Source organism: Odontesthes bonariensis, chromosome 6 (assembly GCF_027942865.1).
Source record: "Odontesthes bonariensis isolate fOdoBon6 chromosome 6, fOdoBon6.hap1, whole genome shotgun sequence".
Lineage (NCBI taxonomy): Eukaryota > Metazoa > Chordata > Actinopteri > Atheriniformes > Atherinopsidae > Odontesthes > Odontesthes bonariensis.
Genome location: NC_134511.1, coordinates 22,901,562 through 22,918,431, shown reverse-complemented (window position 1 = coordinate 22,918,431; position 16,870 = coordinate 22,901,562). Strand labels below are relative to the sequence as shown.

General features: G+C 42.9%; 3 protein-coding genes across 4 annotated transcripts; 1 reads left to right on the top strand and 2 right to left on the bottom strand.

Annotated features, from left to right (window-relative positions):
• Positions 1–482: 482 nt before the first annotated feature.
• Positions 483–2,525, bottom strand: iscua (iron-sulfur cluster assembly enzyme a). Its single transcript, XM_075467987.1, has 5 exons — positions 2,375–2,525; positions 2,098–2,211; positions 1,890–2,000; positions 1,720–1,798; positions 483–1,017 (listed from the first exon to the last, which is right to left on the bottom strand). The coding sequence occupies exons 1-5, from the start codon at positions 2,471–2,473 to the stop codon at positions 929–931; spliced, it is 492 nt and encodes a 163-aa protein (XP_075324102.1). The 5' UTR covers positions 2,474–2,525; the 3' UTR covers positions 483–928.
• Positions 2,526–2,646: 121 nt separating this feature from the next.
• Positions 2,647–12,843, top strand: sart3 (spliceosome associated factor 3, U4/U6 recycling protein). 2 transcript variants are annotated; one of them, XM_075467985.1, is made up of 19 exons: positions 2,647–2,889; positions 4,566–4,692; positions 4,793–4,897; positions 4,987–5,171; positions 5,533–5,638; positions 6,049–6,173; positions 6,277–6,432; positions 6,968–7,106; positions 7,322–7,429; positions 7,545–7,622; positions 7,703–7,761; positions 8,084–8,193; positions 8,272–8,384; positions 9,222–9,298; positions 9,375–9,546; positions 9,660–10,099; positions 10,322–10,474; positions 10,619–10,806; positions 10,890–12,843. In XM_075467985.1, exons 1-19 carry the CDS (start codon positions 2,692–2,694, stop codon positions 11,068–11,070), a joined length of 2,820 nt encoding a protein of 939 aa, XP_075324100.1. In that variant the 5' UTR covers positions 2,647–2,691; the 3' UTR covers positions 11,071–12,843. The 2 variants fall into 2 exon arrangements, with proteins under 2 accessions (XP_075324100.1, XP_075324099.1); XM_075467984.1 differs by having other exon boundaries at positions 7,319–7,429.
• Positions 12,844–12,988: 145 nt separating this feature from the next.
• Positions 12,989–15,569, bottom strand: ficd (FIC domain protein adenylyltransferase). Its single transcript, XM_075467986.1, has 2 exons — positions 15,003–15,569; positions 12,989–14,321 (listed from the first exon to the last, which is right to left on the bottom strand). The coding sequence occupies exons 1-2, from the start codon at positions 15,280–15,282 to the stop codon at positions 13,240–13,242; spliced, it is 1,362 nt and encodes a 453-aa protein (XP_075324101.1). The 5' UTR covers positions 15,283–15,569; the 3' UTR covers positions 12,989–13,239.
• Between the last annotated feature and the right edge of the window lie 1,301 nt (positions 15,570–16,870).

Below are 16,870 nucleotides of genomic sequence, written 5' to 3'. Positions count from 1 at the left end.
GCAGAAACTATCGAAAGAAACCACTGTTTCTGAAGCTCGTAATATTAAAGACCTTCCCAAGACTCGCGTCTTGCACTACTCTTTGGAGACTCTCACCTATGAAGAGTGTTTATCCCTAAATAAAACTCATACCGTAAGCCAGACCCACTTAAAAACAACTACTTCTTTCCCTGAAGAGGAACAAAGATGCAGAGAAAACATAACCGCTCCATATCCTCACAGTAATACAACCCCTGCTGAGGGGACACGACCTTGGCTGTCGACAAACAGAGACGAACTTTCACCTACTCTCAACACACAGCTTTTCACTCAGCAGCACTCTGCAGCGATCTTCTCTCTGCTTGCTGTGTTGTGCGTACTTATGGCTCTCCTAATGCTGGCAGCGCTGCTTGTGCTAAAAAAGGTACTTGTGCGCCAGCAGAGGGTGGCCCCAGCGGATCTAGGGTCTGGTGGATGACATCTACACACAGACACACACAGAGTAGGTTCTGAATAATTTAATTTGTGAAAATCAAAAGTCATACACAGTTTCATGGATCATTTTTGTATATGTACTTTAGCTACAGACTTAAACTGCATTATAACTGAACCAAGTAAAGCCTCAAAGCCAAAAAGAATATACAAAAACAAACGCACCTCATTTCATTTACTAATGCTTTATTTTTAAGTGTAAAGAATAAATGCAAAGCATTTAATTCCCTTAAAATGATCTGTGTTCATCCTGGACTCCCAACTCAACAACCTTTCTCATCATCCGAATCTAAATAAATCCATTAAATGCATTAACACGTGGCGCCTCAGCCCCGTGAAAAGTTTACAGGAATCCCAGAACTACCTGATGTAGTAATTCACCTCTCACTGCACTGCTGCGAGACATTTCTTACCAATATATCAATAAAATATCCCTTAATGGACAGTAAATAACATCTTAATTGCTGGCTTTGGCACGTTCCTCGTTCTCGTCTTGTTTTAGTCTGTAGTCTGAGAGCGCTGCTTTTATGGCATCTTCTGCGAGCACTGAAAGAAAACAAGAAGAACATATTTTAGAGACACCATGAGCATAAATCAACTCCAGGAAAAACTGTCATATAAGTAAACTTCATAAGACAACTAGGAAATCACTATGTTGGATTTTTGTTTTATTTCAATGGAAGATGTGTCCTAATGTTGGAAAAATCCCAAATTTAAGAGCAATGGGAAAAACATTTTAGCAAATTACCAGCTATTTCACAGAGGATGGGTGAGATTTCATTCAAGGCCTGACTTACTGAGCAGGTTTAGGGGTTCCGAATTTTATATACCTATAATTTAGGTTATGGGGACTGATTTGTATTTGAGCTACTAGTTCTGGACAGTTTGGTACATTTAATTGACATGTTCATCAGATGCAGGCTGACAGAATAATTTGTGTGCCGATATGCGAGAGAGACACAATCCTTCTTCAGTAAATATGGAATCATAAGAATATCCAAGTTGTTAATACATTTGTGTAACTATACTTCAGTATTTGTTGCACAATATAGGCTATTTAAAATAATTACACCAGGAGGTGTTAAAAGGCTCGGCTAACTAGGTACAATCTAAAAGAATGATGTTCATCCCTCCACTGGAGCTTGTGCTGTCTATGTCAGAAATCAAAGGACTCTTTTTTGTCCCCCTATAACTTGTCACTCATCTGTAAGTTTCTGTTTTACATAACAATATATTCCCTGAACTTACTAGAGCAGTGAAGCTTGACTGGAGGAAGGCAGAGTTCTTTGGCAATGTCTGTATTCTTAATCTTCAGAGCTTCGTCAACCTGCAGGATGAAAGCAGATCAATCCGGCCCTCCACAAACAAACAATTCAGAGAACCTGTCATTCAATGGTGTCTGTGTGGTCCGAACTTACAGACTTCCCTTTCACCCACTCTGTTGCCAGAGAACTGGAGGCAATGGCTGATCCGCAGCCGAATGTTTTGAATTTCGCATCCACTATCTTTCCATTTTCATCAACTTGGATCTGGAAACAACATGCAGCCAAATACTGTTTAACATGTCTGGTGTGTAAAGCTTTGATAAGCAGTCTCGTAACCCGTGATGTTGACCCCCGAGTTTACCTGTAGTTTCATTACATCACCACAGGCTGGTGCACCCACAAGTCCTGTCCCCACATTTTTGGACTTCTTGTCCAGAGAGCCCACATTTCTCGGGTTTTCATAATGGTCCACCACCTTCGGGAAAGTGAAAAACAAGTAAACCTATATTAATGCTCTGTTTTAAGGGGTAAGCTAGCAGGACAGGACGCTACTGGTAAAGTTCGCCACACCTACTTGTGAAAGCCAGACACAACTCGAAGCTAACTGTTGGTTTAAAAAGAACTTTTAGGTCGTTTACCTTTTTGTGATATGAGCAAAGCGCATTCAGCTCCGGCCTCAACAACCCTCTGCTAAATAACAGCAAGGACGCTGACTTTCGTAAGGAAAGCATCGCCATGTTCCAACACCTCTGTGACCGGAAGTCAACGAGTGAGCACGAACGGGGAGGACGACAGCTTTTTGTTGACAAACAGGGGGGAAATGAGCTTTCATAAGGAATTAGCCCCCACTAGCGACTAATATGCGTCTCTACACTCTCAGAGTTGCGTTAAATGCCCCGCCTCTCGTCACAGTGCTGTCTTGTTAGGTTGTTACCAGGCAGACAGCCTTTCCAACATGGCAGCGCCAAGCAACGCAGAGCAAACGCAGTGGCAAGATATGGAAGAGGAAGAAGCGGGGATGGAGGAGAGAGAAATGGAATCGAACGAAGATGACGAGGAGGGCATGGGTGTAGAAAATTCAGACGACGAAGATGACGATTCGTCGGAGGATGAGAAAGAAAATGAAGCCGAGATACAACGGTTGGAGGAGCAGGTAATTAGCCAACAATCCTGCCAAGCTCGGTTAACCAACGTTAGCAGAGGAGCTAATGAGAATGAATGGGTGGTAATAACACAGTGAGCTACGAGGAGACCACTGCTTTAAGAGCGTGAGCTGCTCAGGTCCTGTGGGTTTGGTAGAAACGGTGTATAACGTTGTGTTTACAGCTGTTAACCTAAAGCAGTTTAATACGGGCATTATTATACGACGTCACTAATATAGCTGTCGTGATTAGCTCATGCTAATTTGTATTGCTAACGGCTTGTCTCACGTCACGCGCCTTTTTTTGGCATCTCTGATCATGTTTGCATTAAAGCTTTAAGAGTGAGCAAAGAGTAAAAGTGGAGAGTACGTATTGTTCATTGGGTCTCACACGAAACTTCATGCATCACGTCTTATACCATCACTTTTCAAAATTTAGCAGAGATATAATAAATTCTGTTTACTTATTTACTTAATTTATGATACACCTCAGTTGCTAATTTAACAGGTAAATCTAGCAACAACTATTGCACACATAGATAGATAGATCTGTATACACACACACATGGTCTGATTGTTGTCTATGTTGGTATGTGTTGGTATGCATGTTTGCTTACTTTTTAATAGCTTGACATGGTCAGACCTATCTCCATCTTGCGTTCCCTTAATCCTTAACTGTCAGGTAGAGGTAAAATAAGAATAAAACAATTTGCAATTTGCTAGGATGCCCAATGCTAAACAGAGCTGGGAGAGCACTTGTTTTGGTGGAAGTGATCTGACTGACAGAAAATGTTATAAGCGAGCTCTCTGTAGATCAACTTCTCACTGACAGATCGAAGTTGTTGCATCATCAAAAGTATAATCGAGACATGTCATATTCAGTGTGTAGACTACAGTTTGGAGGAGGTTTTCCTTTTGCAGAGGAGAGTTTAGGCTCCTAAGCTCCTGCCTGTGCCTCGGTTCCTAAAAGCACCTGGAGGACAGAGGATTGAGGAATCGGGAGTCTTGCAGGTAGAGCTGTAGGCAAGGATACGTGGGCATATCCTCTGCAGAAATGTTTTTGACATATGATGTAAAAGAGGGCATGACACATAATCCTACATTGTTGATGCTAACCTGACTGTTCATATGATACACGGCTGAGCTAGATATCAAACAATGGAGAGATGTTGCGACTTTATTTTACATCTCATATTGTATTGGCATCTGTTTAGAATAATGGCTCTGAGGCAAATGTGTCTCAATTTGCTAAATGTCTGTCACTCTGACCCCCTGTTTCCTCATGACCTCTCCTTAACTTTCATGTCAGAAAGAGATATACTTAGTTGTGAGTAGAGGACTTCATGATGTGCACTCTGGGAAATGAGAAAAGGGGACTGAAGTCTGTTACATGCCAATTAACTAATTTTTTCATTACCGTTATGGGGCAGAGCCACAAGTCAGATGAACAGAGAAACAGCATTTACTGTTCACTGGTCTCTTAAATGGTCAACTAAGCCAAATAAGAAAGGATATTGTTTGTTGCATAAGGAGATGGTTCTCACATCAAATTATAAGCCAAATGGATTGTCAATTGCCGTTCTAAAGAATTACCATCATTGAATACAACCGTGAGTTACTTGAAATGTATTTAATTGTATTGTTCAGCATATCAGTTCCTCTCCTCTTTGTCATTTTCCCCCCCATAGCTGTCAATCAATGCTTTTGACTACAACTGCCACGTGGATCTTATCAAACTTCTTAAGCAGGAGGGAGAACTTTCACGTCTGCGAAAAGCGAGGCAGAAGATGAGCGAGCTTTTCCCCCTTACTGAAGGTCGGTTCATACTTAATACACCTGTGGAGTCAGAGGAATCAGCAGCTCTGCAATATTTGCAACTAAAAATTCTTTTTTTAAATGTTTTAATTTGCTGCAGAAATCTGGCTGGACTGGCTCAAGGATGAAATCCGTCTGACTGAGGAGGAGTCTAACCGAGAGAAAGTATATGACCTTTTTGAGAGAGCTGTAAAAGACTACATCTGTGAGTGCACCCTCCCACTGTCACTGCCCAGATCTGATCCTCAGGAATCACGTGTTCTCGGCATTCAACTCTGTGACCTTTTTACACAGGTCCAGACATCTGGCTTGAATATGCCCAGTACTCAATCGGTGGCATGGGCATGCCAGGTGGGATAGATAAGGCAAGAGCCATCTTTGAGAGAGCCGTGACAGCTGTGGGGCTTCACATGACCAAGGGACAGACGGTGTGGGAAGCATACAGAGAGTTTGAGAACGCCATTCTGTCCACGGTGCAGGTTTGTGTTTCTATCAGTTGTTTAGATGCTCTTAGGAGTCAGACACTCTTTTAAATCCTTTGCTGGTGTTCACATGCCATAGAAATGGCCATGTTGACTGAGGCTATTTAGAAAAAAATTGATAGTTTTAGATTTAGATTTAGAAAAATGGTTTCGTTGCATCCTGTCAGATGACTACGTTGTAGTTCGAGGCAATACCGGTGCATCTTAATACTGTGTCGCAGCATGATTCTGCATCAGAAATATTTCTTGACTCAAACTGAATCCAAATCCTTTTAAAGCTCAGATGAATTCATGGGATTTTTTTGGGGTGAAATAGGCCAAATTTCAACAGTGTTCTCTCCGCTGCCTGTGCTCTCAGCCTCCCCCTGGCAGGGTTCCCAGTCGCGAGGAGCAGGAGCTGCGGAACACTCAGCTTGAGCGAATCCATACACTGTTTCGCCGCCAGCTGGCTGTCCCCTTAATGGGTGAGTATGGTGACTCCTCCCTCCAGATGGATTGGTGTAAAAATGGGCCATTTTCCTTTTGTGGGGCCTTATGTCACCCATCCCCTGAACAACTGATAATTGGTCCATTAAATAAAAATGTAATAAAAAGATGGATAAATAAGATGATGTTATCATTTACGACAAGGCACGAGCGCACCAGTGTGACTCCTCATGTGCCATACAGATTTTGAATTGCAGGAGATAGCCAGATGGTTTAGAAGTGTCCTGTTTGGAGAACAGTTTGACATGTTTGAGACCCGTTTCATCTCTAAAATTCTCTCCTGTACAATAAATGTGGGACAGAGATTAAGCGGCATACGTTATTACTTTCCTGCAACAGTTAAAAACGGTGTCAGAAAATGATTTTAAGACGATCTGTTGCTTTGTAGACATGGAAGCCACCTATGCAGAGTACGAGGAGTGGGCAGAGCATGGAGTGCCTGAAACCGTCAATCATCAGTACAAAAAGGCTTTGCTGCAGATGGCGAAATGCAGACCTTTTGAGGAGGCACTGGTAACTGACTTGATTTCATAAAATTTGTTCTCTTCAGTCTCTTTGAACCATCTGCATGTAGTTTGCAATCCATCACATCTTGCCTGCTCTTATCTCGCGGCAGCTGGTGGCAGAGCCTCCTAAGCTGGCAGAATATCAGGCCTACATCGACTTTGAACTAAAGGAGGGCGACCCAGCACGGATCCAGATAACATATGAGCGGACTCTGGCGGAGAACTGCCTGGTACCAGACATGTGGGCAAAATACTCCACGTATCTTGTGAGTATCGGTCAGTGTTTGTCGTGGTTCCAGTCAGACTATAATTTTGTGTCCTGTTGAATTTTGTTTCGCGCGCCGTCGCCTCCCAGTCTGACCCGCTCTTACTCAGCAAATTTTGCAAGGGCTAAACCACCGTTGTAAACACTTGTGCTGAACTAATGATGATGTATAAAAGCCGGCTTTTCTACGATGGACTCATGGCTCTTGAGGTGTATTCTGTATTTTCAGACTTTTTTTCAATGCTAAACCTGAACGATCAGATCGCGTTGGTAATCAATTTGCCAAACAGTAACAGTTCAGTTAGAGATATCTTTACTGTTTTGGCTTTCACGTGGTTGCAGTGTCGTTAGATTAGTTATGTTTTCTTTTTTTTCATGTCATGTTTCATCTTTGAGGGTTTGACTTGATGTTTGCAAATATGAATCCGCTCTGCAGTCACGACACAATGGGTTTCTTGCTTATAGAAGCAACTCGTCAAATTGTAGCTGGTTTAAATTTCGAGCACCATATTAATTGCTGTCTCTTGGCTCTGAAGGACCGTCAGCTGAAGATCAAAGACATGGTTCTGTCCACTCATGAGCGTGGTGTCAGGAACTGCCCCTGGACCATGGGTCTGTGGAAGAGCTACCTGCTGGCTCTGGAGCGGCACGGAGCCGACCATCACACCGTGTCGGGTAACAACCGTGAAATACTCTACTTTTGACGTATGGCGAATATTACGGCGGTAGATTCATATGTGGTGTTTCCAGAGTGATGTAAAGAACTGGAAAAAAACGTAGAGGAATTGTAACTCCGGTGAATATGTTGATGACGGAGCTCTCCTGTGGAAATGTCTCTCGCACCTTTGAGTCATTTGTTGGATCTGTTTTCTTTTCTAATTCCCCAGCAGATGTTTTTGAGAAGGCGCTGAATGCTGGCTTCATTCAAGCCACCGACTATGTGGACATTTGGCAGGCATACCTCGACTACCTGAGACGACGTGTGGATTTCAGTAAAGGTGAGAAGAGTTATGTGTCAAAAACACTTTGTTACTGTTTTTTTTTTTTTGTTTTTGTTTTTGAATTAAAAAAAACTTTAAATAATAATTTTTTTTTCCTTTCTTTTTTCAACAGAATCAAGTAAAGAGTTAGAGGAGTTACGAGGGGCCTTCTCTCGGTCTCTTGACTACATGAAACAAGACGTTGAAGAGAGTAGGTGGATTTCTCTTTGTTTGTTTGTGTGGGCCTTTCGCTTTGCTCTTCATATTACTCACCGTCTCGTGTAACTGCAGGGTTTGGTGAAAGTGGAGATCCCTCGTGTGTCATCATGCAGATTTGGGCGAGGATAGAGGTGAGCAAAGTTACCACGATGGCTGTTTGAGGCAGCAGTGTGAATTGTGAGAGTGGAAACATTCAGCATGGTGAAATGAGCGATGAACTGAAATACGCTGACAAACTTGAAGTGACTGCAGCAGAATCGAGCTAAATATGGTGTTCAGATGTAAAGTGCCAGTTACTGATGGACTCCAGCTGCAGGCGGCAATATGCTCCCTTTTATTTTATTTTTTGTTAAGTAGACAATGAAAAGGTGCATGTCCTTTTTGTTTTAGTGACAAGCGGCTTCCTTTTCTATGTGTAGTACACAGCTCACAGTGTCCATATTTCCTTTCCAGGCCCTCCACTGCAAGAACATGCAGAAAGCCAGAGAACTGTGGGATAGTATCATGACCAAAGGGAACGCCAAATATGCTAACATGTGGTTGGAATACTATAACCTTGAAAGGTCTGTTTCTCAAAATACATTAATTGAGGTCAAGTGTAAATGCCTTGGAGACCAGTCTCAAAAACCCATATTCCCTAGGTCTTATGGGGACTCGACTCACTGCCGAAAGGCTCTCCACAGAGCAGTGCAGTGCACCTCAGACTACCCAGAACACGTGTGTGAAGTCCTGCTCACCTTTGAGAGGGTAGAAGGTAAGTCTCGTCCTAAAGATTGAGGAGAACACTGAGCTAAAGAATACTTCCATTTAAGCGTGCGTCTGTATTTTGTGTTGCGATGCAAATTTGAACGTTTCCAACCCCATAGTTTTCAGTTTTACCAGTCGATGGTCATTGAATCATTTACACTGACTGAAACATAGTGATTTTTGCACATGCCAATAAAACCATTTTTCACATATACAATCCACACACGCTCAGCGTTACATCTGGATGTGGGGACAAGAAGCAGCGACGCCATATTATGTCAATTGAAAGGCAATAAATGATAACTTCAATTACAGGTACTACTCTGTAATGAATATGGCAAATTAACTCACATTAACAATAATGTTGCATTCACTTTATCAGCCCCATCAGCTCTAAAGTGTCACTGATGCAGCTCATCGTGGCTTTAGATGTAAGATCGTTGGAAACATGTTATCAAAGTTTAGCAGCTCGTTGGCAGCAATTAAGGCGAAAGCTGCTCTTTGCTGTTGGACACTCCGCTCTCAGTCTGTGCCGGCGTTTGATAATACTAGTCTTAGTATCTGCATGAGATTTAATTTCACACAACAGACCAAGTCGGCATTGCCAGGCTAGTGATAGTTTTCTTACTTGGACAGCAGGGAGTTCATTTTACCACTGTTGTGACTCTTAAGGGAAAACGCACCAGTTGTCTTCCTGTCTCGTTTAACAGTCCCCGCTTGGTGGTGCAGCCACGTGCTGCAGTATGTGTTTTCCGTGTTTTTTTCTTTTGCCCCTTCACTTTGCACATATTTGCACGATTAGATGACAGCGGTTGAACAATTGAAAACGACTGTCCTCGTGCAGGTTCGTTAGAGGACTGGGACACGGCAGTGCAGAAGACGGAGACGCGGCTGAACAGAGTTAATGAGCAACGGGCAAAGGTAGCAGCACACTTGCGCGCTATACTGGGCAGGTGTATCGTTTGGCTTATGTAACCAGTTTCTGCCTGTCCGTCAGGCGGCTGTGAAAGAAGCCAACTTGGCTCGCCAAGAGGAGGAAAGATTTGAGCAGCGACGGAAGGTCAAAGCAGACAAGAAAGTTCAGAAGAAGGTCCAGAAAGGAGGTCGAGCAGGGGAGAAGAGGAGAGCAGAACACGATGACTATCAGGATGAATGGAACGAGGACTCTGGTAAGATACAGTTTGAAAGATTGGACTTTTTTTGTATTTGCGTAGAATGTACTCTTTCTCATTTTCCTTTTTCTTTTCTTTTTTTCTTTTTTTTTTTGCTGCGCTATAACAAGCTCCTAAAAGGCACAGAGGAAATGGTGACACCGCTACAGATGAGTACATGGAGACAGAGACGGGACTTTTTGGGAAGAACGCTCCTCCTGGATACAAGCCTGCTTCAACGGGCACTAAAAGAGCTGAAGTCGCTGCCCAGACGCAGAAGGACGACAAGCTCGAGTTTCGAGACGACCACACCAGTGTGTTCATCAGCAACCTGACTTACACTCTGGAGGAGCCAGAGGCGAAGCTCAGGACACTGTTCCAGACCTGCGGTCCAATCAAACAGATTCGCCCCGTGTTCAGCAACAAAGGAAGCTTCAAAGGTTACGGTTATGTTCAGTTTGAGTCCCCTGTGTCTGTTCACGAAGCCCTGAAGCTGGACAGGCAGGAGGTGGAGGGCAGGCCCATGTTTGTGTCACCTTGTGTTGACAAAAACAAAAATCCTGACTTTAAGGTTAGAGGAAAAGTGATGCTTTGTCTGCAGATTTGCATTGTATTTCACACTTTTTTTTTTTTTTAAGATTATTAATAATTGGACCATACATCCAGTACAACCATTTGATTGTAAGGATATTGCTGTTAAACTGATGCCTTGATTTTTCTTGGTGTGATTTTTCTTGTGAGAAAGATGACAGTGGACAACGTAGGTGATACTCTCACGTTAATGTCCTTACAGGTGTTTAAATATAATACATCAATCGAGAAACACAAAATCTTCATCTCTGGGCTGCCGTTCTCATGCACCAAAGAGCAGCTGGAGGAACTTTGCAAAAGTCATGGCACCATCAAAGAGGTTCGCCTGGTCACATATCGCTCAGGAAAACCCAAGGTGAGGCATTAAGGAGACAATTGTCTCGGTGTTTGGGTTAAACTAGCCTTTAAAAAAGAAAAGAAAATGACAGCCACTTTGAGCACATTCAAGGGATCGTCTCTTGTTGATACTTTAACTTTCTGTTGCTGTGCGGCTCTGCAGGGTCTGGCATATGTTGAGTTTGCAGATGAAGTCCAGGCCTCTCAGGCAGTCCTGAAAATGGATGGCATTGACGTGGAAGACAACAAAATATCCGTTGCCATAAGCAACCCTCCTCGTAGAAACCCGGCCGATAAACCTGGTTCAAGCAGGACGATGACAGAGTTGATGCCTCGCCAGGTCTACGGATCGTAAGTCTACTCCGGTCCTGGCGTGTTTCTGTTCTCCGGCCTGAATCTGCCAATAAGATTATGCATTTCTTTTCCTGTTCCAGGAGAGGCAGAGGACGCACCCAGCTCTCCTTACTCCCTCGTTCTTTGCACCGCCAAACGGCACCCGCCGGCAAAGTGGAGAACGGCACCGCAGCGGAGCGAGAGACGGACAGCGCGGCGGCGAACGCAGAGACGAGACCGTTGTCAAATTCAGACTTTGCCAGGATGCTTCTCAATAAGTGAGAGGAGGCGAGCGGGAGGATGATGACAACCCTCTCACTGAAAGCCATCTTGTGTCCTTAAGAATTAGTGTTGGAGATTTCTCTGTAACCGGTTACCTGGCGGTCCCTTTAACCTCAGTCACGCCCTCATCATCCGTTCAGCGAGATTGCCTTAACCGCTGCACTCCTGCCCTCCATCACAAAGACTTTCCCCCAGTGTGACTGACTGTGTTTGAAGGTGGATGTCAGGCTATTTTATAAAAAGTGTAACATATTTGTGTGTACATATACTGTATCTAAAGTTGTTAGACTTATGTTCTGAGCTCTCTGATTTTGTTGTGTACTGCTAAGAGATCTGACAGACAATTATGGGAGTGTATTTTTTTAAAATGTTCAAAACAGCCAAACTTGTGAATGTTGTTTAAAGGGGAGGGGGGGTATATGCAAAAGTTCAGATATGGTGTAATATAGTTTGTGTGTGTGTGTGTGTACATACAGTGGACGTGCTTCAGTGATTTAAACAACAACAACAAAAAAAGATTTTCTCCAGACTTTTTAAGGGACCTAGAACTTTAGTCGTGAGTTATTTAGAGATCCGAGTACTAAGCTATTAAGACTAGCCATCATTATGATTTTCTGTAAGTCTATGAGTAACCATCTGCTAATAATCACCAGTATTATGATGCCATGAAGTAAGCCTAAAGGTTCCAACAGTTAGTGGTTGGCGGGGTTCATTACAGTCAGAGCCGCCCCAGGCTGTTAGGGTTTGCTGTTGATCCGTTTTCATGCATCATTTAATAGTTACTGCATGTTTTAAATGCCATCTTGATTTTTGTGTTGTGGCCTAGAAGAGTCTTGAGGTAAAAAAAAAAGGAAGAAAAAAAAAACCACTTTGTTTATCTGGTCAAACGTGGCGTAAACATGTAAGTAGGAGTTAAGAGATCCTGAAGAGTTGGGAGTTTTGGTGGATGGATACGTGTGACTTGTGTGTTTGTGTTTTAAGTTTTAAAAGTCCCTTTTAAAAAAAAAAATAATTTAATATTAACTTTAGCCATCAGTCCCTGCTATCTGTGAATCCACAAACTGGTTTCATTATTACTCTTAGTAATAATGAATGAGTAAAAAACAACAAAAAACGTTGAGTTCAATTTTCAGTGTCTCTAAATGGAACAATTTTCTCAACTTTCTCTTGTAGCCCAAACAATCGCCAAAGTAACCTTTTGAAAAACCGATGATAAAAAATATTTGCTTTATGCGTCCCTCGAAACTTCCAAGTCAGACGTGCGAAAAAAACTGTAAAACTGAATCTGAAACCTTGGTGATTCAAAGTGGGCGGACCTAGTTTAATTCAAGGGTGGCCTCACATGAATAAGACAAAGTCGGATACGTGTTAATGCATCTATTCTATCAACTGAGAAGAGGCTACGGTTAACCACACACATTTAGGTCTGCAGCTCCTTTGATAAAAGAGAAAAGAACCTATGCAGTTTTTCCACATGAGATGAAGAGTCGTCTATCAGTCTACTTTAGATATCGATTCTGTGTACATAGTGTTCAATATACAGACTTAAAAAAGGTCACCATAGTTTGTGATAAAGACCTGTTTGGATTTTCATTTAGATGGTATGTATTGCTCTCACCACAGTGCCCTGATCTAAGAAAGAAAGAAATCTAAAGTATTTCAGTCTGTAGAAGTCATCTGTTTTATGTCCAGTTATATCACGTGCTTTGCTGTTTTGTATCATTTCTATTTTAAATTTGGAATATAGGTAAATAAAAGCCTATTGAGTCTCAATGTTTATTTTCCTTTTTTTATTTAATCATGCCCCCTTTTTTTTATTTTTCTACCTTCATCATTTCGGGTCCTGTAAATGGTCTGTATGTCATATTTCAATACGCAGCTTCATTCATAGTTGAAAACAACCTCGAGAGAAAGAAAGTTAAAGAGTACTTTTTTTATTTAAAAAAATAAATAAAATACATGAAAGTGCTTTACAGTGTTAGCAGACATCTTTATATCAAAAGACAGATGTTCACACGCTCCTTGACTACAGTGGAAATCCTTTGGGTATCCTATTTCAACACAAAGCATTATTTCTTCATGTCAGCAGTAGTCAAAGTGCAAATTGTACTCTGATGTAAATTAAAAACTCATTGTTTTCATGCTCCCTTTCTCCGGTCCATCTCCAGCTCAGTTGTGGACTGGGATGGTCTGTTTGCAGTTGGGACAGGCCTGGTCCTGTCCGGCTCCTGGCAGGCCCACAGCGTGCTCTGTTGTAGAAATCAACAATGTGTCCAACGTTATCTCTGTACATTTGGCTATAAAGCGAATGAAGGGTCGAACATCGCCCTCATTGGCTGTGTCTAGAGCTGCGTAATATTCGGCCCTTTGCTCTTTGCGAATAGTAATCGGTGGGTATCTCGCTTGCATGAGACCGAGGTTCATGAGCAGCCGTGATGTGCGTCCGTTGCCGTCAACAAACGGGTGAATATACACCAGCTTGTAGTGGGCGAGGGCTGCGTACTCCACGGGGTGCAGCTGCAGGGCCTCGTCACAGTTGAGCCACTGGATCAATTCCTGCATGTGTCGCTGCAAGTCCTGAGGGTGGGGTGGGATGTGGTGGCCCACAAACACCTGGCTGGTGCGCAGCCTCCCACCCTCCACGGGGTCCACATACCCAAGAACTCGTCTGTGAATCTCCAGAATGTCGCCGACAGTGATGGTTCCTGATCTGGACAGCAGCGTGGTGTTGATGTACTTCATGGCTGCATCCACACCGATGGCTTCGTTCTGCTCCTGAAGGCTCTTCCCCGGGACAGCATAACGCGTCTCAATGATGTGACGGATTTCAGACAGAGTGAGCGTGTTGCCCTCAATGGCCACCGTGTGGTAGATGTGGTGGTAGTAGGTTTCCTCCATCACTCGACGGAGTACAGAGTTGCCTTTAGGAATGGACATAAGCCTGCGCACTTTACTGTCAATAATGCTGAAGTAACGTTGGTCAATCTCCTCCACCAAGGGGAGAGTTCGGTCTCGGCTGACCAAAGCTCTCTCATTACAAGGCGAGATGGCCAAGGCCTTTGAGTAGAGGTGGTCTGCCTGGACGACATCTTTCTCCTCCTCCAGAATAGTCCCTAGCTCCGTCAGAGCATCCACAAAGTCTGGGTTCATACTAAGCGCATGCACTAACAGCTTGTGAGCCTTCTCCCTCTTTCCAAGTTTCTTCATTTCTAGAGCCTGCTGCAACGCCGCTTTGGCCTCCAGCTCCATCTCTGCAATCAGAACAGGGTGCAAAGCGTCAACAACACTATAGAGAAGGTCAAAGCCGCACAGCAGGTCTTTACAAAAACAGTGCCAAGCAATATTGAAAATATAATACCCAGAAGTTTTCATTACAGGTGGCTTCTTAAACAATAAATCTGCAATCCCAGCAGCTGTATTTATAGTATCCAATAATATTTGGCTTACTTTGGGATTGAAAGATAAGCTATGTGATCAACAATTAGTCCAAAAGTGATGTCAGAATGACAGTCTCAACAAAAAGGAGAAAATAGTAACATTATAATTATAAAAGATACTATCAGAGAACATTTATCTCTAGAATGAGCCAAATACAGCAAGCCAGATTAAATAACTTTATGATGGTATGATACAAATAATGAACCAAAACTGTCCAGAGTACATGGATCCAAATCGGAGTGCTGAAACTGCTTCATGTCTGTATCCTACACAATTTAGGTCACCACACATGGTCCAAATGTGGATAAACTAGGCCAGAGTTAAAATGATGGTGAAGTTCTGCCAAAGCACTACAGTGAGCTTGCTGTTAATTTTTAACATTGATTTAAATTACACCTATCTAAAGCCAAATAATATATAGTCAGAGTCGTGACTCGTGATGCTCTTATTTTAGTTTACACTGGACACGTCTTTAATCCCCGTCCTGTCTGTACCTATGCTCGGCTTGGACCTCTGAGGCAGCAGATCCAGGGCAGTGAAAGGGACGGTGAGACTGGTAGACTGCACAGCTGGAGACGGCTGGGAATTCCCCAACAGCTGGCAGCGAAGCTGAGAAATGCCCTTCAGGGAGGCACAGCATTGGTTCTGGACGCCGACAAGGGGCATCAGGAGGGCCACCAGCGAGCCGACTACGAGGCACAGCAGCGGGCCCCATCCTCCGAGGACACGGCGGCCGCTGGTGTAGCGCCACAACGTCACAGCAGCCATGATCATCGCTGGTTAAATCCTCCATCATTTGGTGATGCAGCCCCCGATCTATTTCCACCCATGCCTGGAGAGCCGGAGGCTGGCTGACATGACAACTTGGAGCCCGGGAACCCGACCCTGGATTTTCAGCCCGGTTACCGTTAACTTGTAGAGCTCACAGGTTAGCTATCTCTGTTGAGTTAGCTCTATGCCGAAGCGCTGTGACTGTCAAACACACACTAAATACACCTTCAACCACCGGCTGAAAATTTTAGTTCGCGTCGGCACAACGGTGTACCAAATATACACATCATCGACTTCCTCTTGGTGAAAGGTTGAATATTCTTGAATATTACTGGTTGTCGATGTTTTCAAGAGCAGTGCTGATTGGCTGAAAGCGTAGCAAAACACGTAATACTTCGTAACCGTCTCTGATTGGGTTTTAATTGGGACAGTATTCCCTCAGCTTGACCTGCCAGGCAGAGTTTACGCAACAGGAGCAGCAGATCAACACCATGTACCGACAACAGAGTGGTCCAAAACTAATCAGTTTAAATAAAATCGTGTGAACTTCCAGACCGTCCGGTAATACTGTTCTGTGTATACAACGTGTTTCCAATTTTAAATTGATAGGCAATTTTGTAGACACATTCTACAAAAGCTGCTTGTTTAATAACTTAATAGGTATGGTTAACCAACCCTAAACAGTGTATTGCATTTTTTACAAGCTTGATTTTAACTTAACATATTTTGACCACTGGGTATACTTACGCTTATATCCTTTGTTTATACAGTGGATACTCAAAGCCATACACTAGGTGTGTAAAATGCCTGTTTGGCCAGCTTTGATACTATAAATCATGCTTTGTGGGTTTTAAATCTTGTATTCTGATGGTGTTAAACTCAATATTCATTACCCATCCTGTGCACAGGATGAACATTGTTAGAAAAATATCAGAAGGTTATACTATAAGAAAAGAAGTACTGTGTGCAAGTACCACACTGTGCAGCCCTACTAACAATTTTTCGTTCCGAGAATGTTCCTGGAACGTGAGCCCTTGGTTGTTTTTAGGTTCTGAGTACGTTGATTTTTGGTTTTTTTTGGGTTCTAATTTGGTTAGCAGGTTACACCTATTTTTGTTCCCAGAACGTTATGTTTGTGGGTCCCATATGGTTCCCTTGCCGTTCCCATATGGTTCCCACAACGTAGTTGGTTAGATATTTGGTTCCCTAGACGTTCTCATGAGGTTCCCCCAACCTTGTTTATTATGTGTTGGTTCCCCTATACAACCAAAGGGAACGTTTTTAAGTGGTAGATTTTGGTTTGGTTATAACCAAACCTTTAGAGAACCAAAGTCAAAACGTTTCAGTTCTCTGTAACAAGGTTATTATGCACTTTAGTAACATGGTACATATTTGGGTTCTTTCCCACAATGTTGTCATATTTCTAGTTTGTAAAAATGCACGACAACTATTTACTTCAGAGCTAAGCAGTGATGGCAAATGTTGCAGGACGAGAATGTTTACCAAATCAATACTGTTAAATACAAGAATAAACATAAAAAATGGGTGTATTTGCATGGTTTTATTACAATAAAACAATAATAATAAAATA